The 11,184-nt window shown below is 41.2% G+C and overlaps 1 protein-coding gene across 2 annotated transcripts in view; it reads right to left on the bottom strand.

Moving 5' to 3' along the window:
• Positions 1 to 760: 760 nt before the first annotated feature.
• Positions 761 to 11,184, bottom strand: part of brwd3 (bromodomain and WD repeat domain containing 3) — a 97,522-nt gene continuing 87,098 nt past the window's right edge. For both annotated transcript variants that reach the window (XM_067996843.1, XM_067996844.1), the window contains exons 37-40: positions 8,293 to 8,603; positions 6,952 to 7,046; positions 5,170 to 5,328; positions 761 to 3,877 (exon numbers count right to left, since the gene is read on the bottom strand). In XM_067996843.1, the coding sequence (XP_067852944.1) occupies positions 3,282 to 3,877; positions 5,170 to 5,328; positions 6,952 to 7,046; positions 8,293 to 8,603 (1,161 nt within the window). In that variant the 3' untranslated portion in view covers positions 761 to 3,281. The remainder of the gene's footprint in view (positions 3,878 to 5,169; positions 5,329 to 6,951; positions 7,047 to 8,292; positions 8,604 to 11,184) is intronic.

Genomic DNA, 11,184 nt, shown 5'->3' with positions numbered 1-11,184 from the left:
TTTCTTACACGTAGAAACATGAAAAAAGCCTATTTCATGTTGTTACATTCTGAAGCAGCTATGGGTCTTGAAGCAAACTTCCACAACAGTTTGAGAAAATGAATGTTGATCTAATTTCACTTTTGGTAGTAAGGAATTGAAAAGTTACATCTGAATACTTTGTGGCAAGTGTCAATCTTTTTGCCTTCATTTTCGCAGAACAAAAAAGTCAAATGGTGTTTTGGAACAATGAACAACTTATACTTCTATTCCACCTTTAAATTGTGAAATGTCCCAAGGGACTTCACAATGGGGTAAATCTGACATTGAGGATTGAAAGGAAGAGGAGTTAGGGGAGGTGATTGAAGATATGGTTGAAAAAGGTTTTGAGAGAAGACTGTGAAGATGGGGAGAGGGTGTGGAAGGGTTTAGAGACAGAATGAGAAAGAGCAGGGCCCTAGTGGCTGAAGTTTATGGCACCAATAGTGGGGTTAGGGGAGGAGAGAAACACCCACACATATACAAAAAGTTAAGCCTGAGAAGAAATGTGTCAAGATAGGAAAGCAGGCCTGGAGGAGGTTGCACAGGAAGATTGCAGACAAAGATGAGGATTTTGAATTCAATGCATTGGGTGATAGGGAGGCATTAGAGGTAGAGACTCATCGGTGAGTGAGGCTAGTACGATCCCACAAAAAAAACCTCAGCTCGAGAAAAATCTGAACGCAAATAAAACTAGTTTGGAAAAAATGTAAACACAGAAAGCAAATAGGAACTCACACCATTGTGAACACAAGTGTAGTAACTATTTTATAAACAAAAAGCTTACATATGTACACTTTTTACAGTACAAAAATTGTCAAATGTATCTCACAGTATATCATTGCATATCAACATTACATTTGGTCTGCCCGTGTGGCAAGAAAAATCCCTGAAATGCTGACGACTTAAAATATATTTATATGTGTACATATATAAAAAGGGACTGTCACCAAGATTAAGGATTTGGTGAAATGATGTCCCCGAAAGTCAACTTACTGAAGCAATCTGGTCCATTTTTTAAACCACGTACCTGGAGATTTTGGTTCAAATTTACAGCAAGGACTGAAAGAAGTTAATACATTGTTTCTTCACAAATTAGAAAAATGTGCTGCATGATTTTATGAAGGGGAGGGGGAGCACACATTACCTTCCTACCATCGAATCTTTGGAGAAGAATTAATAAGGCATTTCACTAGAGTTGCTATTCAATGTTTGCTGTGAGCAAGAATATATTCTTTTTAAATGTATTTCTGTAAGATTGAAAGTTTGATTGTGCAGACATGATTGGAACATTTACAAAAAAACAAATTGGTTTACAAAGATTTGCGTAATTTATACAAAATAATGGAATCAATGTGCTCAATGTACACATTCTGTAGAAAAATAAACAGGACTACAGATTTGTCCTGTACAACTCTGATTACATAGGTCATCATTCCTCAAGCAACTTTAGTGAAACACTTTGCATTACAAAAGCATTGTTTAAAAAAGTTTTATAGCACCCCCATCATGCTAATGTCACATGCAAACTGCAGGGAAAAATCATTAGCATCATTTGCTAAAGATATACTAATATACACAGATAACTCAGATTTTCTCAGAAAATCCTGTAATCAAAATTTTTCCTACAGAACACTCCTATTATATAAAGCTGGTTCTCTTTGTATATAAACAAACTGATGTTTCACATATCAACCTCTCAGTACTCAAATACATATGAACAGAAAATGGTAAATTAAATGTGGACAGAAGCCAGCCATAAAATAAATAAAACGATAATGCTTTAAAGTGTACTCAGCTTTGTAATTTTTTTTAAAAGGGCAGCTTGGTGTTTCGATTGATGATGGTATTCCCTTTGGGAAGAATAAGAGGTCAGATTCAAGGCCCACATGCACTCCCTCACTGGTGAAAGTCTTAAGTCCAATTTCCCATGCAATTCAAACAGTTTTAAATCAAATTCTAATCCAAATTTTGGATTTGTTAAACTGGGTCAACACTCTGGGGAGGGAGAGAAAGAAAGAGATTGAGCAGACACCCCAAATCATCTCACTCTACACGCCTACAAAAATTTCAACCAAAACATACAGTGACTTCAGAATTTTACGTCAGTGGAAAAACAATCTGAAGCCAAAATCAAGTCCCTAGAATAACCATATTGGCTAACCATGAGCATCTTTTGCTGGTTGAGCTTCTAGATGGGGTGACTCACTACTGCAAGGTACTCCATCTGACAGGTGATATTAAACCAGATATCTCTTTTCTTGCAGAGATCTGTTGGGATGATCAAGGACTAGTATTGTCAGCAGCAACAAAACTATCTGCAATACATAACCCTCTTATTTTTCTTTGCTGAAGGAGGACAGTGTACTAATAGTGGGTAGAAAAAAACCATTAAAATGGGAAGTTTTAAAAAACCACAACACAAAAATTAAAAGATATACACATTTTTAAATATCTCAATGTTAGTTGGTGGGTGTAAACATTTGAACAGTTGGCACCACTTGCTTTGAAATTCATATTCCTCAATTTGTACAGAATTAATGCAAAACATTATGAAACATCACTCAGTTACTTAAATTAAATTCAACACATTTACAAAGGCACCAACCATTATTTGCTCATTATCTCCATCACTGGAAGACAAAATCCACTAGTGAATGTAAAATTCATCTTCAAAATAAAAACAAGTTAGCATGTGTAATATATATTACAATTCAATCCTAAATTTAAAAAAAAAAGCCAGTGCAGATCAAGTAACTCATAACCTTAATTAGTGGAAAGGATATTCATGCTGTAAACCTTTAATAGCTGCCATCGAGACTGGAAGAATTGTGCAAAAACTAGGACAGGCTTATTATTGTATGGTGAGAAGTTATGGCTAGAATTTAAATAAATTCTGCTGCGTGTTCAGTTTATAAATAGACATCAGGAACACTGTCCAGGTATGCTAAAAATTGCCATGATAAATAGAAATTTCCTATCACATAACTGCTGTTGACTTTGAAGCCCCTGATGCACAGTGATATTTTTCAATGCATTAAGGCTATACTGTCTTTGAGGTTTGCTTCAGCAGTTGGTAAGCATCGGTTTGGAAGACCGAAGTGCATTTTGACGACCGGATAAGCACCACTACAAAAAAAAACAAATATAGTGTGAAGATTCCACCCCCCCCCCCCCACATAAATTAGTAAAAATAATGTGCATATCGAATCCCTGCAGTACAAATGAAATAAGTTCATTTTAAAAGTTCTCTGCTTTAACAATTAGTGACTCCAGCCCATTAAGTGACTTGCCTTAGCCTTTTCGGTCATCCGTCGCACTCTTCCTGACCTCGACATACCTAAGTTTAGAGGTTCGTCAGCTGGTACAAAGCCATCATCATCAGAGTCATCATTATACAAAACAGTCCTTCTGCCTTGGTTTCTAGTTCTTATTGTGGAGCATTTATTCAATCTTTCAATGCACAATTCATCTTCATCAAACCAATCATCCAACAATCTTGCCCGTTTATATCTGTTCGTTGGTGTGGAAAATTTGAAGCTTTTCCTCCTTCTTCTCCTTCTCCTTACTCCTACTTTGCTTTTTATACTTCCTTTTCCTGTTGTCTTTCTTCTCACAACCTTGCTGTAATCATGATCTCCTTCAATGTGGTCTTTATCTGACCCAGAACCCGATTCTGACCTGCTTTCAGATCCTGGGCCAGATTTGGCTGATGCATCGCTGCCTAACTGTGCAATACCTTCCATCTCCTCTTTGTTCAGATTCTCTGAACTACTTTCCTCTGAGTCACTCAGCAACTTCCTCTTTGTAGAAGCACGCATTCCATGGCCGTTAACTAAAGGACCATTAGAGGATTGATCTGAAAAGAAGAAAAGACACATTTGCAGTAAAATATACAAAATGCCTATTTACTTTTAATGTTTTCTATGCCTTTAACCTCAGATTATAATAATCTTATAACACTTTTCCTTGTGCCTAGTGCAAAAGGATCAGTTCCACTGTTATGCCCATACCTTCTATGTGAAGTGACCTTATGCAAAGTATTGTAGAATGTGGTGTCATTTGGATGAATAATAAATCCCTGAAGCTTACTTCAAATAGCATGAAATCTCTCATTCTTTTCATCTTTGATAGACTGGCCATCAAAACTCCAACAGAGTGGAGTTGGAGCGTAAATCGCAGGCTAAACACTATGAAATAATTTTATCCAGTAAAATTAAACAGAAGAACAAACAAGCAGATCTCACTCACTGCAGTAAAGTACCTAATTTAAACCCTTTTTAAAAACATTGATAATTCTTGTAACATGTCTGAGACAAAGTTTGTACGTGAACTGAGATATTCAAAGTGTCCCCCACTAGCCCTAGCTGATTCAACTGCCTGACAGAGCAGAAATGATAGCAACTTGCATTTTTATAGTGCCTTTAATGTAGGAAAAGTATCAGATATGAGCAGCAGAGTTTTGGTTGAGCTAAATTCTTGTCTGGTTTCAACATGTTGGGTGAGTGGATTGAGAACCTCACGGCAGAGATTTACAGACCTCATTGCTGACCAGAGGTCTATTCCCACCCAGATCAGTGGACATGCTGAGGGTATGCCAAGCAGTAGGGACATGCCTGAAGTTGGCAATATTGAGGTTGCTGTCAGACAATAATGCCACATTCAACCCATCCGGCATCTAGGTGCAAATGATAGTTGATTTTCCATAAAATAGGCAGGACCAGTCAACCACAGCATCAGCAGTTGTTGCTGAATCATTTTCAGTGTCATTTCATGGACCAACACAAGGAGATACAGGGCCAAAAAACGTGTAATCCCAGAAAAAGCCAGATGTGAATTTTTAAAAACCGAATCAAATATTACAAAGTGCAGTGGCACTAAGCTGGGAAATCTGAAGATGCTCCCACGTTGGTTTGTATTGTGCCTGTTGGCTCCTGCATTGTGTCGTGATTCTTGGGCAGCAATACATTATAGAAAGCCTGGACTGGAATTTCTGTTATAAATGGCAACATATGTTGCAAGTGCTTGGAGGATTAATAAACATATAGAAGAACAGACCACTGGAAGATAAATTCTTATTTTGTTCCTTCACCCAAAAGAAACACCTACATAACTGCATAAAATACAAGTCACAGATTTATTTTCTATTACCTTGTTTTACAGGTGTAGACGTGTTCCTGGTTACTCTGGTACTTTCAGGCTCTGAATCACTTCCAATCCTATTCTGTGCATCCCACTCAGGAAGTGGTGGCAGCGGTGGATGCTCAACCTCATCATTTTGTGGTCCTGAGGTATCATCCGTTTCTGAAGCTGGAAAATTAAAATCGGTCAGCATACCTGCATATTCATATGCAGAACCAGTAAACTAAAATAAATAATTTAGGACTTAATTTTCAACTACAGGGAAACTGCAGAGAAGTCAATTATACATTGACCAAACCGTGTAGCAGTATAGCACGATCCATCATTTCATGAGTTTAGGTTATCGTTTTAAGCAAACTTTTATCAGTATTACAAGGAGGTAATAGTTTTCCATCAAAAGGATTGCCAAGGGACTTCCCTGATAGCTGGGAGTTTATTCAGTGCGTAGCTGAGACAGACCAAGAAGATCCAAAGTTTGATCCTCTGCTGAGTTAGCTGATCTCAGAAAATAAGGGCATGACTACAATTTGTCTCAGTGCTAAAGAGGGAGGAAGAAAAAAAAGCCAACATTCCCTCTTCTGATTTCTGTCTAGCAACCCCTGCTAGAGATGCACGTGACTGGGCTCAGATGTGATACGTGCCGAGTCGAATAAACCTGCCAGCACTCAATGTTAGGGCTTATAAAGAATAACGGCCACTTTGCTAACTGTGCTTGTGTTAGCATACTCCAGCAAGGAGTAAATACCTTCAGGAAAGAAAAGGGAATTTTTTTTAAAAAAATGCTGGTTATGCATTTTCAGTAGGTAAGCAAAACCAAGTTGTCCCCTGGCTGATGTTCACTCCCTGTGAGAAAGAGACCCAACTCCTCTGTGGTTCCTCACTGCAACACAGCCAATGTGGAGCTCAGTAGAGGAGAACTGAACCTCCATCCCACCACTCTGGCATGCCATCAGACTATAATACTGTGCAACTGAAGTAAAGCCTTACAACAGCTGTATGGCTGAAGACAACTTCACACAAAACAGCTGTAGAATTGTCAAAATTAAATTAAATGAGACCTCAATAAAATAGAGACTAAATTTAGCTGTGGCAGAAGTTTACTATGTATAAAAAACTAGTGGAAGCTGTTTATATTTATAGGTTTGCTGCTGAAAATGGGCTTGTAAATTGCTTTTAAAGAGCCACTGTTTAACCTTGTTTTCTTTTAAGCACAACTGAAAATGTGCTAAGGGTTTAAACTGTTGCTACACAAAAGCTTATGGGTAAACAATGCCACTTTCATAAAAAGTTCAGCGTTAAGAGGTGGCCATTCAACACCGTGTGCCTTTACCAGTGCCAGCTCCACTTTAGAACTATCTAATTTATCCTGTAATATTTATCTATAAGTGTTTCCCGAATTCCCTCAACTAGCTTTAGTTGATTCATGTTCCTCTTCCTTCTCAGCATCTTCTTCAAGCACTTCCTGGGCCTCCTCTCAGTCCTTCAGTCAGAGGAGGTTCAGTCTCTCGGGTTGCTTTTTACTATGCCCCAGTTTTGAGATCCACTTCCACCTCTTTTGTCCTGCACTTCATTTTGATAAGCATTACCACATGGAATTAAAGGAAGGAGAGCAATAAAGGAACCCTCAATATTAAAGCTCCTACTCACTTAACTGGCACTGATAAATACATTAATGTTTATGATTGGGCTTGACTGCATCTATAGGACAAATTACCTACTTTAGAAGTGTACAAATGAATCACCAGCTGATAGTAACTGAAATTTCAATTCTGGGTAAATTCTGACTCTCACCTTGAGATGATCTTGGTGAAATGGCTCTAACTGAACAGGGTGGCGAGGTATTCAGGTCTGCTTTAGATGCAGTGTTCACTGGTTTGTGCTCCAGGCTAAAAGGTAAGAAACAGAATTGTAAGTGATAATTAAAAAAAGATAAGAGATAATTCCAGTATAAAGAAAAGCTTCTGAAGTGCAACTATTTTCGATTAGGTTTCAATATTGTAGTTAAATGGTGAAAATCATTTAGTACATTGAGTGTTTTTGTGCCCTACATGTCAATGCAAAACAGCATAGATACTTCTGGTTGAATTCCAAGTCATGGTGTAAAAAGTGAAACTAGTAATTAACAAAGCAGGGCTTTTCTTTACTCAGCCAAGAATAAAATTGCCACTAAAGAGAGCGTTCTCAGTGACGTTATCAATACTTCCAGTTTCTCTCTCACAGAACTAACCACACGTGAAACTTGAAGTTTGTGAATCGATTTTAAAATTACCGTGTCTCCCTAAACCATACTTAGGATACAACCAAAATGTTCAAAATTTTCAACTGCTAGTAGTAGAAAAAATACTGCTCATCAGTTTTTAAATCATCATAGCACTGTATAATCTACTACCCCCGTTTCATAGTCTTAAGATTTTTAACATTTAAATAGAATCTGGTTGATCCAAGTTTAAATTACTTGCAAAAGAACATTTTTTTTAAATCTAACTTTTTTTGTCTGCCCCTCATGCAAGTCTCAACCATCTCAAAAGCAGCCTTTGAAATTAACAAAATATGAAACAAAAAGCAAAAATGGACAATAATCTGGTAAACAGGCATACAAATAACTCCTCTTCAACCCATTTGCACTGCTCCTTTTACTTCCTAAGTCAGTATGTCCCATTCCCAGGAATATTTACATCCAAGGGACTAAACTTATTCCAACAAACAAGGGGAAATAAGCAGCTTTGGAAATCCAACATCATCTTTTTGCAGCTGACAGATCCACAACAAAACTAGTTATATAAGTTAGTTGACAAGTAGGTACGGAATTTGCACCATTAGATAAATAGAAGTCATGCCAAACTGTCAGTGGGAACTGGTACTGTAACATGTGTTTGGGTACGGGGACTTTTGTAGGGCAGAAGTGGAAGGATTTTGCCTATCAGATAAAGTAATTGCTTTTTCCTCCCTTTCCCAAACTACAGCAACACACAAAATTAAATGTTAGTATCACAATGTTCAAAACCGGCAAAGATCGAACTTTTGTGTACTGTTACTGCATTTGTCATGCTAATTACACAAAAACGTTCCTGTTTATTTAGCAGCATATAAATATGCAATGTTATACCACTCCACTAGGTTTTACTGTTTTACCTGGATGCTCTGCTGCTGCAACGAGAACTGCTCTTGCTGCTGGACCGAGAACTGCTCTTGCTGCTGGACCGAGAACTGCTCTTGCTGCTGGACCGAGAACTGCTCTTGCTGCTGGACCGAGAACTGCTCTTGCTGCTGGACCGAGAACTGCTCTTGCTGCTGCTACTACTGCTGCTGCTTTTAAATCTCTTTCTATACATCTGTCTTGGTTTGTTCTTCTTTTGGCACTTCAAGGCTAGCTTGTAGTCTGAGATGATTTTTTTAATTTGTGTTTCAAATAAGGCAGATAACCTGAGTGTCATGCTGTATATCTGTAACCACAACAATTGTACCATGTAAACATCTGTAACTTGTAATGCATCCAAATAGAAACAGGTTTCCAACTGTTAGAACACCAAAGTCAAAATCTTACAGGTTAGATCCTGACCGCATTATCTGCTAAATTTATTTTATTCCATGATTTTGAAATATACAAGTGAGTAATTTCATTACTGTGCTGAGACCAATGTTTACTTTCTCACCGTAACTGCTGGAGCAAGTCAAATCCGTTGCAGAGAAAAGATAAGCATTGATATAATGGCCATACGATAAAGTCAGACTTTTTATTTAAAAAAAACAGGCAGCACCAGAAATTATTTCTGTTTGATATAGATATATAAAACCAGTGGAAGCAGCTTTGGAATCCTTTCCCTTTGTTCTTGCTGGTGAAAGGTCACCTCTAATGTATAAACATGTGGATTATTTGAGAAGTTTTACAAGCAACAGTTCATAATGCATTAGTTATATCAGTATCAGCTCCGAAGGCTACTGCATTAGACCACATTGGCTTTATATCCCCATTTTATCAACTTCTTAAAATAACCTAATACATGGAAACATTTAACTTGAGACTAAGGGCCCGATTTTACCAGGGGTGCGGGTTCTCGGCGGGTGGGCCAGCGGGCGCGTTGAAATTAGTGGGTTGCCCGCGCGATCGTAGCAGGCAACACACTAATTGGATCCACTTACCTGCTCCTCCGGGTTCCCCGCTGCTGATCTGCGCGTCGGGCGGGCTGCGCAAGCGCAGTAAGATCTGTCAGCTGGAAGCGCTCTATTTAAAGGGGCAGTCCTCCACTGACAGATGCTGCAACAAACAGCAAAAATTACAGCATGGAGCAGCCCAGGGGGAAGGCTGCTCCCAGTTTAATGATGCCTCACCCCAGGTATCATTAGATGGGGTGAGGAGGAGGGGGAGGAGGAGGGGGAGGACAGAGATCTTCCACCCGGCGGGCGGGAGGAAGCGGCCTGCCTCTGCCACCAGGAAGGCCTGGCTCGAGGTGGCAGAGAAGGTCACCAGCGCCACCAACATATCGCCCACCTGCATACAGTGCAGGAGGCGCTCCAATGACCTCAGTAGGTCAACCACAGTGAGAACACGCCGTCTTTCCCCTACACTCCGTCTGCCACAACACTGCCCCCACCCCACATCTCCTTCAGCACTGCCAACACTACTCTGTCACATCACCCCTCATACCCACTCAAACCTCATCCTCATCTTACCTGCACCTACTCACCTCGCGAGTACTCACCCCGCCACTACCACGCAACCCAATCCTCATACAATCTCATGGCTCTATCCCATACTCACCCTCTCGTGCATCTCTCTCACGGCCAGCCTCACTCAACCTGCCACCACCTGTGCTGCAGCCACAGGGCATGCATCACATATGTTCAGTAGGCAGCGTAAGGCAAACGTGTCGTGAGCATGAAGGGGATGAACAAGGGTGTTTGAGGGTTTGTCATGGTTCTTACTTCTATTGAATTAAAGAACAACTCACATCACACATTATATTGGCACCACTACTGCCATGTCTTCGTGAATCCTGCAATAATGCCCGCTCCTGGGTATCCCTATGAGGACCCACCACTGATGCCACCCAGTGTGTCACTGCAGAGTGGGTGTAGGTGTATTTGCAGGGCTCTTCTGCGCAGACGACTGAGACACATCGGGGATGTCCCCGGTTGCAGCCTGGAAGGCTGTGGAGCAGTAGTTGGGGAGGGCAGTGGTGACTTTGACAGCGACAGGTAGGAAGATGGTGCACGGGCCAGCCAGGAGCAGCTCGGCATGAAAGAGGCTGCAGATGTCCACGGCTACATGTCGAGTGACTCTGAGCCTCCGTGTGCACTGCTGCTCAGAGAGGTCCAGGAGGCTGAGCCTCGGTCTGTGGAACGTGTGGCGAGGGTAGTGCCCTCTGCGACGCATCTCTCTCTGCGGTAGCCCTCCCTCCTGCTGTACAGGTGGATGTGTCACAGCACTCTGTTGTGGAGCTCCACGTGTCAGAGGTGGACGGCGTGGATGGCGAGGCTGTTCGCCCTCCGAGGAGGTCATGACTGCAGCTACGGCGGCCCCCATCTGCAAGATGTACATCTGAGGGGGTCCGCAAGGTAGGTACATGTCTCCGGACCCCGGGGTAAGTGTGCAGGTTGGTGACTTCAACCATCAGGAGGAGGGTGGTGGAGGCCAAACTTTGTCCCAAGTGACAGAGCGGCCTCCTGCAATGGCTGAGGGTCTCCCCCCACCCCCCCACCTGTCAAATGGACCTTTGCAGCTGCCACAGGCTGACAGCTGCAACACATCCATTTCAACTGGGAGTGTTTCCCCCAGTGTGTGAAACAGTCCCATGTTTATCCAAAATCACACACAGTCCCTTAATCAGGTCAGTTAATGACCTGAACAAGCAAAGTAAATACTCTCAAGTGGCATTCCGCTGGCTTTAATTGCCTGCGGTATTCCCACCAGCGGGGGCTGCGCGCGCACGCCGGCGCGTCATCAGGAAACCCGGAAGTGGGCGGGATCGAGGCGCGATCCGGTCCCGCACCTGGATTTCGGGATTTTCAGGGCCCCCCCGCCGA

This window comes from Heptranchias perlo, chromosome 15 (genome assembly GCF_035084215.1).
Source record: "Heptranchias perlo isolate sHepPer1 chromosome 15, sHepPer1.hap1, whole genome shotgun sequence".
NCBI lineage: Eukaryota > Metazoa > Chordata > Chondrichthyes > Hexanchiformes > Hexanchidae > Heptranchias > Heptranchias perlo.
The sequence above is the reverse complement of the archived record's forward strand: the minus strand, read 5'-3'. Positions and strand labels throughout refer to the sequence as shown.